This window comes from Eucyclogobius newberryi, unplaced genomic scaffold (genome assembly GCF_026437365.1).
Source record: "Eucyclogobius newberryi isolate DKJ021-1_F unplaced genomic scaffold, fEucNew1.0.hap1 SCAF_2, whole genome shotgun sequence".
Lineage (NCBI taxonomy): Eukaryota > Metazoa > Chordata > Actinopteri > Gobiiformes > Gobiidae > Eucyclogobius > Eucyclogobius newberryi.
In genome coordinates, this window is record NW_027315834.1 from 5381733 (window position 1) to 5399130 (window position 17398).

Here is a 17398-nt window from a genome sequence, read left to right on the forward strand (position 1 = left end):
CAATTACTGAGAGAAGAAACATCACAATTTAACAAATATTCACAATTATTGACACCATAATTCCAAGTCTATTTCATTGCCATTTACCTAGTATGTCCCCAGTTTTATTCAATTAAAATGTCCGAATGTTAATGCAATAAACAGATACAACACGATATACATTTGATTGATACATAGATTGAAATGCAATGACTTCATTTTGCTTCTAAAAACTACTTTTGTGACCCGAATGATCCTAATTATCAACAAGCCAATACGAATGGAAATAAATATGCAAATAGCAACCTGGTAAAAAGGCAGATTTCATGTACTTTTCATCTGCTTTGTGTGGTGTGAAAAAGTAATCAGGTTTGGTCATTTGATAAAAGCGTGTAGTACAGTAGACCTGTGAAAGTGAGGAAAAACAAGCTGCGGTTGGACAGGCGATAAGGGGCCTAACACAGAGATCATAACCACACTCCTGGCTCTGGTCAAGTCAGTTTCGGCCCCTTTGTGAGCCATGAGCCAGAGGATGGGAGATAAGAACCAGCTCGGTACCCAATAAGAATTTAACAGAGAAACTACGCGAGGCTGTAGGGATTCAATTTCTCCCGTTGCTGACACTGGGTTTAACCAAGGGAAAGGAAGGGACTTAGGCAAAGAAAAAGGGGGAAAAAAACAAGCAAGATAATGAGATTAAGAAGGAAATTACAAACAAAGTGAGGGGTTCGCATTGGCTGTGTGAGAGAGTGAATTACAGATGTGAGAAGAGAGTGGATGCTGATCAAGGAAGACGCAGGGGAAATGGAACTCGACGTGTTGATGGACGTGGGTCTTGATATTGGTACAATCAGTCAGGAAATAATAACACAAGGCAGTGAATAAGAAAACTTGATGAGTATTCTAATGAAGAGATTACATTATTGCGCCATCGTGGCAAAAGGGGAGTGCAACAGCCTGCCGAGGGACACTGTCGGCAGAAGTGGGAAGGAAGAGGGATGAAGTATATACTGCAGAGAGGACAACTTGCTGTCAAAATTAACTTTGAAACTACATTAAAAGTGTGCCATCTAGCTTTTCTGGTGGATTAAGCATTTGTTGAATTGCATTTTTTTTATTTTCTCAGAAATACCTTGAATACGATGACTTTAAAGACTTTATAAACTCTTTGCACAGCAATCAAAGGCCTGAGTTGCATAAACTATGACATAAAATGACAAATTTTAACTCGGAAAGGTACTCAGATTTCAGAACTTCGACCTATTACCCTAGCAACAGTTCAAATCAAACTTTGTGAGGCAATATTTAGCTATTACGTTGTGGTGTGAAGAGAAAGAAAAAAACACTTTTTTAATTGGCTGAATTATACAATTGAAATATGTAAACATTCTGTAAGGCACATCGAGTTGCCTTGTGTATGAAATGCCCGGTATGAATAAAAATGCCTTGCCTTTGAGTGGGGTGTCTCTCCACAGATCTGACATGTAACTTGCCTGGTGGCATAATTTGCTTGTCTCCACGGAGATAGACATGTTTAACGCTATACTAGGGATGCGTACCGCTACGACGGACCGGATCTGGACTTGTAAAACGTTTCGGTTCAGGTCCAAAAAAAACGTAACCCCGGTGATTCGGTTCTGGACTCATATAAAATATAGCACTCAAATACTATATCCCATTTGTTCTGGAATCTAGACCATCTTAAACCTCCCATTGATCGCGAAATTTGCGCTGGAAAAGACGTAAACACTGCCATGCGTCGCTGTCAATAGCGCACACGGACCCTATATAGTGACGCAGTTTTTAGTTTAGTTTTTGTAACTCTGTTATTTTACACTGTGACTTAATTATTTACACTGGTGTATTGTCTGTTTGAAGGTTTTTACCTGACTTTTAATGCCAATGGCTCTGCAACATTAAAGAGTGGAAATGTATCTAAAGTCAAAACATTGTATCAGATGAAACAGCTGCTTTGACCGCTTGACCCAGACTGACTCTGTCAACAATACTCAACATGCTCTTGTTGTTGAGTTGAGTCTTAGCTAGTAGCTTGTGATTTGTCAGTTGTAACTTCTGTTAAAAAACAGTGAATAAAGCAGACAAGTTGAGTTTATTTCAATCAGCAGTTAAGCCTTGTGTTTGATAGTCGTCCTTGTTCAAGTGTCTTCAACTTAATTTAGCGAAGTAGCTTGTGTTACGCTGTTATAACATTATGCAAATATGGCATGGTTTAGGTCCGGACCTAATGAGTCCGGACCTGAACCTAAACCTCTGGATTCGAATCCGGACTTGAACCTGAACGCGGGTTTAGGTATGCATCCCTACGCTATACTGTAGTACATTCCAGGCAAAGTTATAACATTTATTGAAATAAGCGGGTGACTGGCCCTCCACACGGTGCAGTAATATTAAGTCTATGAGTTTCACACTGAATAACTTGGAGCCGTGTGTTATGCAGTTATCAGCAAATCTTAGTGTTCCTCAGCAAAGTGCTTTCAAACCACATATCGCACGGCTCCGAGTGGTTTAATGCACTTACTAGACCGCGGCCACAAACTGAAATAGTTCATCTCTGAGTCTGACATCCTTTTCAATTACCTTGATTGTCTGAGATAATCGATATTTCTGTCTTTCACGTGAACCTAGAACTTCTATTCCGTTTATTTTTATATTTGACAGGGACAATACAATTAGACTCACAACAATTGCTACGTCAGAGCTACGTCAGAGTTACATCACTGCCACGTCAGAGCTATGTCAGAGCTACATCAAAGCTACATCAAAGCTACAACAGAGCTACATCAGAGCCACGTCAGAGACTTGGATGCCGTGCGTCTACGAGTGGCAGCTCGTAGACGCACGGCGTAGACTTTTTAACACCAAAGCAATGGAAGGAGTACTTTTACGGACTACGACAGAGTCTGAGGACAAAGCACTGGAAGTCAAGGCACTGGAAGAAGAACTTTTAGGACTACGACAAAGTCTAAGGAATAAAGTCTGGCGGTAATGCAACACTCGGATGTCAACCGCCATAAAACAACAACAACAACAACAACAACACGTCAGAGCCACGTCAGAGCCACGTCAGAGCAAGGGCATTTAGTTATCATGCATAGTATGCAAACAATTTTGTAAGTCTACCTTATTTCTCTGGAGTTTGTGGAAGGCTTGACACAGGCTCATACCCAGACACTCACATTAATTCAAGGCATCCCTGGTAGGATAAAACAGATAAACGTATATGTGGGAATTGAACATGTAAACTCTTGAGGCAGGAGTACAAACCTATGTCAGTGTATACTGATAATGAAAATTCACCAGTTTAATTTGTATATAATATCCAGGCAGAAAAATCAATTTCAAATTATAACACAAAAAGCAGCTTATTTGTTAAATGCCAACTGTGTTAATGTTACCCAATAACAGTTTAAAACCCAAATAAACGAAAGTGCAGGCTTGGGATAAACATTGATTATATGTTGTCAATGTTAGTCGAACACTACTTCTCCACCCTGTAAAAAATAAATAGGACTCTTTTTTAGTTGTTGACTTGCGCTGGTGGCATGTTTGGTAGTTGCTATGGTGAGATCTACACAGTCAAGGCTACTGCACACAGAAATAGATTCTCTCAAAAAAGTTAGAAAAATGTCATTAAACACAAACACAAAGCAGTGGTACAAGAGCATGTTTAAAAGACAATAACAGTACAAATAATGCATAATATTTGTTCTTTAAAAGCAAAAGAACTGCAGATGAAAAGAAAGTCAGAGATATACTATATCTATATCGGACTTTAAGCCGCTACTTTTTTCCCACGCTTTGAACCTAGATACGACGGTGCAGTTAATTTATAGATTATAGAACAGCCACCGGGAGGGCCCTCTAGCAAGAAGTGCAAGCAAGCTTTGACACACTGTAGAAGAAGACCACAGAGGACAGTGGTCACTGTCCAGGGGACACGTCGTGTTCTCTGTATTTTAAGCTTCAAAACGCTGTGTAATTTATTACAATCAGACTCATATTTACAGGAAAATTACTCTAATGAGGAAGTGAATCTAGATGCGGCAAAAAGACACACGTGGCGCGCGAACATGCAGTTTAGAACCTGCCGCATTGAAATTAGACTTTCTTTGCCAGACCTGACCCCTGCATCACTACCGTGGACCATATTTCTGTGTAAATATCTCATGTTACAACGCAACACTCACTCACTAAGCACAAGCTCAGGAGCAGATGAACCAGATGTGAAGACACAGACATGTAAATCAGCTCACACAGAGTAATCAAGGACAGAGGGGACAGTAAGGTGTGCTCAGGTGTGTTTTCTGATTGTTAAACTTCAAAATGATAGGTGTTTTATTACAATTTAAGTCATATTGACTGAGAAATTAGTCTAATTAAAGATCCCCGGTTCAAAAGACAATTGGCATGTGTAAATATCTCATGTTACAACGTGGGCACCTGCGGCTTATTGACAGGTGCGGCTCGTAAAATGTACATGTCGTATGTTTTTGATGAGGGAACAATAATAGAAGATGGTAGAATATGTGTCCTTTAAATAAGTTACATACTCCCCAATAAATATGCAAAAAAATGACAGGTTCAAATGTTTCAAGTTCCATTGACACAAACAACAGAAACAACAAGTTTGTCTGAGCTTCCAAAGTAATTAAAGATATTAGGAACAGAAACTGTATATATGCTATATTTTCATAATTTATGTCTAAAAATTATCTCTCGAGGAAGGCCAGACCTCACAAATTATGTTTGTGTCGTTACCAATTCTAAAACAGCTTTGTTCAAAACCCTGGAGCAGGTTAAAAGCACCCAAATGCCATTAGAATAAATAGACACTTGTATACCGGTAGTATATTAAAGCTGATGCCTCTTTAAGCTGAAACACTGAAATACAGTCTAATTAGATAATAAGTGACATAAGTGTTTTGTCTCACCTGCAGAACGGTCTGTATTTTGGCGGAGACGTCGGCCTGCTCGTACAGTTTGATGCCCTCCTCCTGAGCTCCTCGGGGACACTGCACCGCGATGTGACGCATGTGGGACAGCACAACGTTATGAGCCTGGGCCACTGCCTTGAACTTGTCGAACAGCAACTCCAGCAGTTCCAGCAGCTGCCTACAGATGGAGCCAGAGAGCACAGACAGAAGGAGTGAGATGGAGGAAGTTGGATCAAGGGGAAGGGTGAGAGGTTATTCGCTTTACATTTACATTTAGAAATATACACTTGTTATTAAATGAACGTGTTACAAACGTTCAAGCGCACCTTTGTTAGTCCGAAACGGGTGAAATTGCAATATGTTTTTTTTAAGATACATTTTCTATTATTATTATTATCAGGTTACAACAAAATTGCCAATAGAAAATAATCAATGGTTTAATAAAAACACAGAAATAAAGGAAATGAACAAATGCACAAATTAACAGCAATACCAAAATTAACAACCATATTACGCACAGAAATACTTATTTTAACCAACAGAAAACAAAAAACAAAAAACTTGAATTTTCTTAATTTATTTTACCTCTTATTCAAATGCATCTCAAGGGGTTCTCATACGTATAATATGACCAAAATTAAACAATAAATATGAATCTGAAAGTAAAAAGAAAAGACCATGTTGAAGATAATTTCCTATATATTTTTGGAGTACAATATAATAAAAGAGTGTGTTGCTATGATAATATTAGTTAATTTACCAGATTTTTTAGAAGTAGAATCTGTTTTGCCTCAGTACAGATCTATTGTAAATGCATCTATTTGGGTGAAAATGAGACCACAGTGCTTTCTCTGCATCTGTTAATGGAGAATCAGGAAGTACCCTGTTAGTATGCTAATGTTTATTAGCTTTACCCGTGACGGTAAAACTCGCTTTGGGCTCAGAGAGTTGTGAAAAGTGCCAATATACTCAACACGGTGAATATTTAGGGATGAGTGATGCATGTGGACCGCCGCAAAAGATTTTTAAAATTAACTAGTTCTGTTTTTACCAATTCAAACAGTAAAAATCAGGTACGGTGCTTTAATGTAATACTGATTCTGCATCATCACTTTGTACTTTGTAGCTAGCTGCCCTGGCCTGATGGAAGGAGACACAGCTGCAAATCTTCCCCTGCCATTTTACTGACCGAAGTGTCTATCCCAAGAACACAGTACGAGTCTGCACTGGTCTAAGCAGGGATTGAACCATCAACTTTACTTTGTTAAGACCACAACACCACAAGAGCCACTGTATGTAAACAGCGCAACCTTTCTGTTGGAGGGTATACTACCTGCATGACTCCATATGGATTGTCATTTGTATGCCAGAAATATTCCACGGTATGGCATTAAACATATCTGTAAGTAAACAAATGCCAGATACAGATGTTTTTATTGCATAAAAATGGACTGATCTGACCATTATAACTTGACCTATGGACACAACCTCCTTGTCTTCATGGAGACCAGATATAGATAAGATAAGATAAGATATTCCTTTATTGTCCCACATGGGGAAATTTCATTGGTGCAACGCAGGTAGATACAGAGGTAGATACAGAAGAACAGATCACTTATAGGAAGTCTGAAAAACACTTTCAGTAGAAGATCTCCTATAAATAAATATATAAAAACTCCCATAGACAAATAAATAAATAAATAAATAAATACCGTTGCATGTGATCCCGACAGTAATTGCACATGAATATGTGTCCCGACAGCACATAGATTGCACATGAATTTCACAGTAATTGCACATGAATTCCAACAGCAATTGCACATACGACAGAATTGCACATCAGTATTAGGTTAGGTCAGTATTGCGAGTGTTCAGTACTAACAGTTTTTGTTATAAAGTCTGACAGCAGCAGGAAGGAAAGACCTACGGAACCTTTCCTTCACACAGCGAGGGTGGATCAGTCTCTCACTGAAGCTGCTCTCTAGAGCGGAGAGAGTGTCCTGCAGGGGGTGACACTCATGGTCCAGCATAGATGTGAATCTAGCCAGGACCCTCCTGTCCCCCACCTCCTGCACCGAGTCCAGAGCACAGCCCAGGACGGAGCTGGACTTCTTGATGACTCTGTCCAGCCTCTTCCTCTCCCTCTCTGTGATGCTGCTGCTCCAGCAGGCCACACCATACAGGAGGACCGATGCCACCACAGAGTCGTAGAAGGTCTTCAGGAGTGGCCCTGTCACTCCAAAAGACCTGAGTCTCCTCAGGAGGTAGAGCCGACTCTGGCTCTTCCTGTACAGTGCGTCTGTGTTATGAGTCCAGTCCAGTTTGTGGTTCAGATGAACACCCAGGTACTTGTATGAGTCCACTCTCTCAATGTCCCGTCCCTGGATGTTCACTGGTGAGGGGGCAGTGGAGTGGCGTCTGCGGAAATCCACCACCATCTCCTTGGTCTTCCCCGCGTTGATGAGGAGGTGGTTCCGCTGACACCAGTCCACAAAGTCCTGCGCCAGTCCCCTGTACTCCGCGTCATCGTCGTCCGTGATGAGTCCGATGATGGCAGAGTCGTCAGAGAACTTCTGCAGGACACAGCTGTCCGTGTCATGTCTGAAGTCTGCAGTGTAAAGGGTGAAGAGAAAGGGCGCGAGGACAGTGCCCTGGGGCGCCCCCACACTGCAGGTCCGAGTGTCAGACACACAGTTCCGGGCTCTCACAAACTGGGGTCGGTCTGTGAGGTAGTCCAGAATCCACTCTGCCAGGTCATACTCCACACCAGCCGTCTCCAGCTTGTCCCTCAGGAGCAGCGGCTGGATGGTGTTGAAGGCGCTGGAAAGATCGAAGAACAGAATCCTCACAGAGCTGCCAGGCTTTTCCAGGTGAGAGAGAGAGCGGTGCAGCAGGGAGATGACGGCGTCCTCCACTCCGATGCCAGACCGATATGCAAACTGCAGCGGGTCCATGGCTGAGCTCACGGTGGAGCGGAGGTGGTCCAGGACTAGCCGCTCCAGTGTCTTCATCAGGTGGGACGTGAGAGCCACTGGCCTGAAGCTGTTGAGGTCTTTGGGGCGCGGTGTCTTAGGCACAGGTACCAGACAGGAGGTCTTCCAGACCTGTGGTACCACCCTCAGCTTCAGGCTCATGTTGAAGACATGCTCCATAACTCCACACAGTTCATCTGCGCAGGACTTAAGGAGCCTGGGGCTGATGCCATCAGGTCCTGCTGCCTTCCTCACTTTAATCCTCTTCAGCTCACTCCTCACCTGTGCTGCTGTGACAGTCAGTGGTTGGCAGAGGGACTGTGTGCTGGGGGGATGGGTGAATCCAGGCGAAGTGGGGAGCTGATGGTCCGGGGCAGATAAGCGAAGAGGAACAGATGCAGGGCATTGTCCAGCTGTGGAAGAGGGAGCGTGCAGCTGTGCAGGGGGAGGGGCGGGTGACCGATCAAACCTCAAGAAGTGAGCATTTAAATCATTCACCCACTGTAGATCCCCCTCTGTCTGGGCAGGGGGGATTTTGAAGCCCGAGATGGTTTTCAGGCTCCTCCACACTCCCTGAATGTTCTTTTGCTGCAGCTGATCCTCCATCCTCCTCTTGTAGCCGGCCTCAGCCTGCCTGATCTTCCTCCTCAGCTCCTTCTGCACAGTCCTCAGCTCCTCCTTGTTCCCTGACCTGAAGGCTCTCTTCTTCTCCTTCAACAGAGCCTTCAGTTCACGGTTAATCCATGGCTTGTTGTTTGGAAAACACCGCACCGTCCGGGAGGGAACAATGTTCTCAAAACATAAGTTGATGTAGTCCGTGATGCACTCTGTGATGGTGTTGATGTCCTCCCCATGTGGGTCATAAAGCTCAGTCCAGACAGTGGTGCTGAAGCAGTCCCTCAGAGCCTCCTCGCTCTCAGCAGACCACATCCTCACCTCACAGGACACCACAGGCTGCCTGCGCACGATGGGTTCATACACAGGCCTCAGATGTACAAGGTTGTGGTCCGAGCTGCCCAGGGGAGGGAGGGGGGAAGAAGAATAAGCCTCCTTGGTATTGGCAAAAAACAAGTCCAATGTTCTATTCTCTCTGGTGGAGCAGGTAACATACTGGGTGTATGTTGGTAGAACAGAAGAGGGAGAAGCGTGGTTAAAGTCACCAGAGATGAGGAAGAGAGCCTGTGGATGCTGTGTTTGCAGCCTACAAGTGCAGGAGAGCAGTGCTTCACAAGCATCTTCAGCATTGGCAGACGGGGCCACATAGACTGCTATCAAAATCACATGTGAGAACTCCCGGGGCAGATAATATGGCCTCATGCCAATAGCCAATAGTTCAATATCCTTGTTACATAGCTGCTCCCTCACTGTGCAGTGTTCGGGTTTGGACCAGCTCGTGTTCACATACACCGCCAGACCTCCACCTCTTTTCTTCCCGGATTCTCTCGTTCTGTCCGCCCGCAGCAGATGAAAATTGTCCAAACCTACAATAGAGTCTGGCATTTCTGCTGTTAACCAGGTCTCTGTGAAAATCAAGACGCTGCTGTCCCTATAAATCCTCTGGGACCGCATGAGGCTCGCTATTTCCGTCATTTTATTTTGAAAGGACCTCACGTTACCCATGACTACGGCGGGAACCGACTTCCTGTTTGTCCCTCTCTTCTCTCGGAGTTTACGTCCAGCCCGTCTGCCTCGTTGCGTTTTCCTTAGGATGTCCGCCGGGATAACGTGACGATCTCCGGGTAAGACGACTGTTCTCCGCAGTTTCATGAGTTCCTCCTTTGTGTAAACGCGGTACGGCGCCGGCCGGGGGGCGGGGCCGGAGCCGGGGGACTCAGAGCCAAAACACATCGCCACGACACGACGAAAACACTCAATCAAGCCGATTCCAGTGTGTGTCCCGATCGTTCGTGAAGTTCCTCTTTCATATAAACGTGTATATAAACGTGTACCGACGACACGCCGTACTTTAGCGCGGCCGGAGGGCTGGTGGGCTCGCTCGGAGCTAGCTCACGTCACAACAACACAACGAACGCAACGAAAAACGCTCAAATCCAGCCGAAAAAAGTAAAAAACAATTGAATTTAATAACTATTCCAGCGCGTGTCCCTATCGTACAGTAAAATAGAAAAAATATATATATAGATATAATATATATGTTTACTGTCATGCTGTAGAACATTCTTAGCAAACAATAAATCTAAAGAAAAGTTGACTAATGTACCTTTATACATAAAGTAACACAGAAAACAACTTTGCTCCAACTCAGCCTCGAGCGAACCACTTCTGCCATTAGTTTGAATTGACTCCGGCTGAAAAGGAGAGCACACTCTCAACGATTTCGACCTTCTACTTGATCAGAGAGCCACGCTGGTGCATTGGAAACACGCTGGCGCCTCATCAGCGCTAATGCTTTCATATGACTTTGCCGAAACTGCTTTCTGCACAAGGACAACGCTGTCAAAGTTAAGAGGCGGGCAGAGGTTAGAGTTGTGAAGCCGCAGAGAAGAGCACCCTCCAAACTGAGTGGCCACTTCATTACAGGGAGCCAAGTAAGGGTTAATCAAACAATATTCACATTGGCAGGTTTTAGTGCACTCTTTTTATTTGTAACAGTTTTAGGTGAGAGGGGTGTTTGTGTTTTGGAACTTAACTATTTAATATTTTTGAACTAGCTTTACATTTGTACTTATTTTGCAGTATTAAAGGTGGTATATACGATTTTTTTCAGCAATTTTTTTTGTCATATTTCCTTGTGGCGTGGATAAATCATTTGTCCTGCCACGTATCAATCATAAAACGCACTTATCGCTCACCTGCAGCCACGTGCGGTTCGTGCCCACGTTTCCGCGTGTCTAAGCGCATGGATCTATCATAATATAGTTTCCTCAGTGTACGGGGCAAAATGAAGACGGAGAAAGACAGTTCGAGCTGACGCAGAAGTGGACAGAAATCTACGGGAGACGAGCGATGCGATGCGCTCTGTTGTGCTAATAAACAAACGCACGTGTGTGTTGTATCAGTCCGCAGTCCCCGAGTTCTCAAATCGCCGAAAAATCGTCCATACCGCCTTTAAGGCATGATAGTGGTATTTTTGTCGCCATAGAGATGACGTTGCTCTGTTTTTAGTCGTTTTTTCACAACAGAGCTGCACTTTTAAGATGCGTTCAAGGCAGTGAGTAACTTCTAACTTCGGAGATGGTCGAGAGACTCCCACTTTATATACAAGATAAACTATGACGTACTGTGCAACAATGGATCCGAGTGGTTAATTAAACAATTTTAACATTAGCTACAGGTTAAATCTGTCAATATTCTGTAATTCTTAAGACTGAAATGAGTTTATCTAGAAATGTCTCTTTTTTTTTCATTTAATTCTGTCAACTAGCCAAATGTTTTGAGAGAAAATATATTTTGCTTCAAAAGTAAGCTTAAGGGAGTTTAATGCATTTTAACTATAAAGCACTTTGAATGATGTTGTGTATAAATGGTTGTGTTACACAAATACAATTCGCCTGTTTGCGTATTTAACATATTAGAGATATTTGTTTGACATAATATTTTACGCAGCATATGGTTTAACATTAGGGCATTGTTCATTCAACTCAGAGTTTGGTAATCGTAATGTTAAAATGTTGCCGGATGCAGGGATGCAGCATCAGTACTGCCATGTCGAAACAATAACCTTGGCACCCATTTCTACTGGCATCCCTATTCTAAAATATATTGGAATTACTAAATGTAGTAACATTTGAATATGATGTTAAGCTGTAAAAATCCAATGGTATAATGACAAACAGAAAAATGAAGACAAACTTCTCCCACCCATTATGTAAAATGTACTCTTCGGAGCTTTTAACCACATTATAATTGTCATTAAACTACTCAAAGCTGTATTTAGAGTTATTCATGCATATTTGAGAAATCTTTATTCTCCTGCGGACAAGACGCCATTGGTGACAGTCCAGATCGTCACCACTCCCCATGTCACTCATATTTACAGCAGTTTTGTTTTCTTAAACTGTGATCGTTTTAGCACAAATGAAAAAAAACCTACTGCTCGCTATTGTGAACTGCAGCTCTCCAAAGGCGACATAAAGTAAAAGGACAGGGGCAATCAGCATGTAAGTAAACTTATTTTTTGAAATTGTTTTTTAAATTAAAATTGCAATTTAAAATGTTCAAAATATGACAACGATCCAGATTAGAACTATAAAGCAGACAAAAGCAGAATAGGTCTTCTTTAAAGTAAGTTTCACTTTAAAACGTACCTGCTAGAGTATTTGATTTGTGGTCATATGTGCAGAACAAAACTTTTCAAATACTACAAGACAAGAGAGAAAGCTTACGTTTTGGGACGTGTCCAAGGTTTTACGGGAAGGTACAGGGAGAAAGCGGCAAAAGGATTGATGTTTCACTAGAGGGCATTTTGGTTTGCTGTCGGCCCGTACACTGGCAGTAGCAGCAAGTAAATGTTAATAATGGAGAGGAAAGCAGGCACAAATCACTCTGAGCTACAATTCTGTGAATAGAAGATGTTCTCCAGCGAAAAGTAGCTTTGAAAGGCCACAAAATCTTTTCCTTCTCTTTGCCTTTCCCTCATGTGCTGTGACAGGGAGAGGGAGCGCCCGCCTTGAGAAACTGACAACAAACAATGCAGTCGTATTAGTATCCAGATGGACGCCAGCAAATGTATGACTTTGACCTTGTCCGCCTCTTCTTGAAGGCACACTTTGAATCGTACGCCGCTGAAGTTGCATGAGAGTGGGAATAAATATGATGTTCAATACCCATGTGGTTTACTGTAACTGGGCAAAAAGTGAAAAAGTATTTGGTGATTGTGCTATCAATTGTCAATAGGAAGCTGATTTTAAAAACTGTTGAGGATTTATTCGTTTTTAGTTAGGTTTATTTAGGCTACATTTACTGTTATTCTGCCTCTTAACAAGCTAACAATCCTAACCGTTTTAATGAAAGCTGTTTTGCATAACTCTTTATGATAAACCAGTCTATTATTGAAGTGAACGACCCAATGAGTGGCTAATTAATGTGCGCTGTAAGTAATATCTGTAAATGTCGACCATTAACGTTTCGTTCACATATGAATGCGGGACAGGTAAACACAAATACAAACATAATCACTTTACGGTCACAAATTAGATTACGTGGGCAATGTTTACGTGTAGCATTTCATAAGCTAAGCGCTAACTAATGTGATAAGGTACAAAAATCTTAACAAAAGAGTGTCTAACAATCATTATTTCGACACTCCCAAAAAAACAAATACAAAAAATACATAAAAATATAATTTATTCTTGGTTAGTAGCTTAGTTCAGAGCATTAATCTCTCTCCTCACTGAACACAGAGGTGCACAAAGGAGCAGTGCAAACGTGGATGAATGCAATGCAGACACAGGTAAAGCAGCTTAAAATAAGTGTTATCATGGACAGAGGCGACATAAATGCACAGATGTTCTCTGCATGTAAAGCTTTAAAATGATGCAAGAGACGCGGAGTAGGCCCATCTTGAGAATAACGTTATCGACCCATTGTTCAATAAATAATAGATGGGGCAATATATTTCAGTAATATAGGGCTCAATATTTATTGCGTGCACTTTTTTATTGCACTTGTGTTTTCTTTATTTTATTCATATTTTCCTTGAAGTACTATTAGGCTATTGCTTTTGAGGGTCAAATTCTATGACTAACTTTAGACATTAATTATACTTAAGTGTTTCATACTGTTGCAGCTCATGTTTTTTAATGATATTGCCTTTAGAAAAGAGTTTACTGGATTTTTTATATTTCAGAGTTAATGCGTCAGTGGCATAAAGTAGTTTCAATATTAAATATATATATATATATATATATATATATATATATATAATTTTTTTCTCTGGAAATATATTGCACTTCAAAATGTGTTTCCTTCCCATTTTAAACTCTGTCTAAAAGTATAAATGTTAGTTAAGTGTGCATTTTATATTCAATTGCAATAATATTACTTTTACAGTGATAGATTGAGCAGCTGTAGCACAGGTACACCCACATCCCCTGAAACCTGATCCTCCTCATTAACTCCCAGTGGAGGCCATCTTAATCCATACTGTCTTTTCTCTTGGCCCTCGCTTCTTTTCTCCCTCCAGGACTGAAGACATACTGATGAGCAGCCAGACGAAGAGCAGCAGGGGGCACACACAGTCCCAAACTAACCCGGGAATGACCACCGAAGACAATGCAACAATCAGCCAAAATATTACGACCACTCAAAGGTGAAGTGGAGAACGCTGATTACCTCTTCATCAAGGCGTCCATATTGACTCGGGTTGATTAGGCAGCAAGTGAACAAGCAATTAGGTGTAGAAAGAGGAGAAAAGATTTGAGAGTGTTTGGTAAAGGCTAAATTGTCATGGAGAAGTGTCTTGTTAGAGCGTCTAAAACTGCAGCTCTTGTGGCGGGGACCGTGTTCCGGGTGGGCAGTGGTCAGTACCAATCAAAAGTGCTCCAAAGATGGAACAGTTAAACCGACAACAGGCTTGGCACATGGGGAGCGAAAACTGCGACCTCCAACGCAAGATATAGTAAGAGTTCTTTGAAGTTGTTTTCATGGTTCATGCCCATTGCTGCCAGCAGAGGGAGCGCTAATGCAAACCATCATTTAACAACAAATTAGACTGCAACTCATCACAAGCAAAAAAATGCAAAAACACACTAACAATTCCCCTAATAAAGCTCGTTTTGATACCTATGATCATGGAGAATGTGTCTATTCTACAAATAGCTTTCTTCTAAATGAAAACAGACAAAGTGTTAAAAAAAATTAAGTTAGACATTCAGACATGCATAATAATGATCCAGTGCATAAAATACAGGCATATAATACATTAGTGTCAATTTGAACTTAATAAATGAATGACATTACAGCTCACAGAGGGCATAAAATGTAGCTAAAGCTGATACTAACTAGTTCATTATTTATTATTAAAATTGAATGACATTGCTTTACTGTACAAAACTACAGAATTTAGAAGAGCGTCATTGTAAAATATGTCAAGCAGCAGATTTTCATGTACTTGTTGGTGGTTATTTTATTGTTGGAAAATGGCTACATGACATTTTTTAACACTGCATTCTACACTGCATTTTTGGAATAATTGTAAGTAGAGGGAAGTGGGTGGGGATAAAAGTAGGTGGAAACAGAACTTTTATGAGCACTCAAGCCTCAAATGCAACACAGTACAGGATTAGTCAAACACACAGGAATCGAAATACAATGCTGACTAAATTACTGATCAGGGAACACGGTTAAAAGTTCAGAAAAGTTTATTTGTAGAATAAGAAATGCTCATGTTCATGTAATACTAGGTTATATACTTCCGAATACCTATCGAATGTGCGTCGCGATAAGATAAGATTTAGTCCGCCTTTATGCAAGTTGTTCCCTGGTTGTGGCTCACTGGTTGCCGTTTCTATAGCAACAGTGCTTCCTTTAAATTAAGTGCACATGGGCTGAGCGAGGAGTGCGGGGAGCCAAATACAAACACGTCCAACGCTTTAAGTGTTTGCCAAATGCGGCTCTCTCCACAAAGGTATAGTGAAAAGCGGTTGGTCTCAGCATAGGCACACACAGGTAAACTTGAGGCAATCTGTAAGGAGCGCCGTGCTGAGAATGAGCTACACTGTGGCCTATTACACCAGGTCAGACAAGACTGGAGCAGTAGCAACCGGAGAGGTGCGTCAGACGAGGCCAGAGAGAGAACATCCCTGACAGAAAACAAGACGTTCCTCTTAAATGGTTCGGGATCAGTGGACTGAGACTTGTGCTTTCCTCGAGTCGGTCTGCTACTCTTACCTTCTCTCTTGCTCTCGCTTTCCTGCCACCCTCCACCACCACCATCTTTCTCTCCCCTCCCCGCTTTTTCCACCAACGTTTTCTCTTCTCCCTCTCTCACTCTATTCTAGGGCTCTTAGTTAAAAAAAATCTTGGCCCAGTGTGTTGATTTGTCGATGGAAAAAAGGGGAAACACTGTCAAACGCTTGCATGATGAGTTGATGAGCTGATTAGGATCTCGTAGAAAAACATTTATGCACATACACAAGTAGGCGTAAACGGCATCTTCATCAATGAAAAGACGGCGCGCACTGTCCGGTCACTCCCGAATGTCCTGCTAACCCACTCCGAGCATTCTCCATTCCACTATGGTCCATATAAATCATCTGTCTCGCGATTTTAAATCCATATCTCCGTGTCTTTTCTACTTTTTTCCTCACACACTCTCCCCATCTCCTCTCCTGTCTTACCCAATGTTCTCTTTTCTCGCCACTTTCCTCATTTTATCTCTTCTCCCGCTTTCATCTGTGTGCTCTCTCCTTTCCTTTCCCCCCTCTTTCTACCCTCTCCTTCCTCTCCTACCGACTTTTAACTCACCTCAATCTCTTCTCCTCCCTTTTTGTTTCTTGTTCTCCCTCTCCCCTTTCCATGAACGCTCACCTCTTTTTGTCTACTCTCCTTATATAATCTCTCTCCCATGTCCCCCTTGTGTCCCCTCGCTTTCACGTCTAACAGCCTCCTTCTCCTGCTCTCTACGTTTCTCCATCTCTTCTTGCTCCCAGATCTCTCAGTAAACTCTGACGTGACGGCTTTTAAAATGCACTGGTCTCTGAGGCAGGTGTGAAATTGTTTGTGTGTGGATAGAAAAGACGTGCTTAACCATGACTTGTCTGGGTTTAAAGGAGCGCGCATCTGTTTTCATGGTCCGGGTGCAGCTTGTCTCTGTGGTCCTGGTCCTCACTGGCTTTTATAGTTGGGCCACTGACTGACTGACATCAAGAAGTTATTTAACATGGGCCATAAAATAGTAGTAATAATAACAATGTCTAAATAACTAAAGTGGAAGTGTCTCAAGTGGAACAGAGACAAAATGGAGCAATCCAAACTATTTAAACAGGCACTATTTTGTCACTAATACAAGAAAGGAAACTGTATTGATTATGACAGAGCCTTTGAAATGAGTCCGGGATGTCAGTGTTATAATAGTATGCCTTTACAAGATATCTTTCTTATAAAAAGTAGACTTTTAAATATGGAATGGAAAGACGACTAACGCACCATTTTCCATAAAGTTGATATAATTTGTTTTTCAAGTGCATAATGTTCTTTTTTTATTCCGGTAATGTATATTCATTCAGAAATTACCTTTTGACGCATGGCAGCATATTGAGACTTCATTACACAAGTGAAAAATGTACTTTTTAAAAGACATACCATTTACCAGAAGTAGTACAAACATTTAATTCACTTTTCACCTGATTCTGCGTTGCCTAGACACTGATTGGCAGTTCTGCTGTTTTGGCATGTCCGGTTAAGCGGGACTTTGAATTATTTAAATGGAAAATTTGTGAAAAGTTTTGCCACTGAAATAGTATATAAAGTAGGCCGGTTTGTGTAAAATGTTCAGCGCTCATGTGTACCAGCCGCCAATAAGTCAACACT

General features: G+C 41.8%; 1 protein-coding gene across 1 annotated transcript in view; it reads right to left on the bottom strand.

Annotated features, from left to right (window-relative positions):
* Positions 1–17398, bottom strand: part of exoc4 (exocyst complex component 4) — a 217828-nt gene that overhangs the window by 181584 nt on the left and 18846 nt on the right. Inside the window, exon 8 of the mRNA XM_072453575.1 lies at positions 4932–5112. Within this exon, the coding sequence (XP_072309676.1) occupies positions 4932–5112 (181 nt within the window). The remainder of the gene's footprint in view (positions 1–4931; positions 5113–17398) is intronic.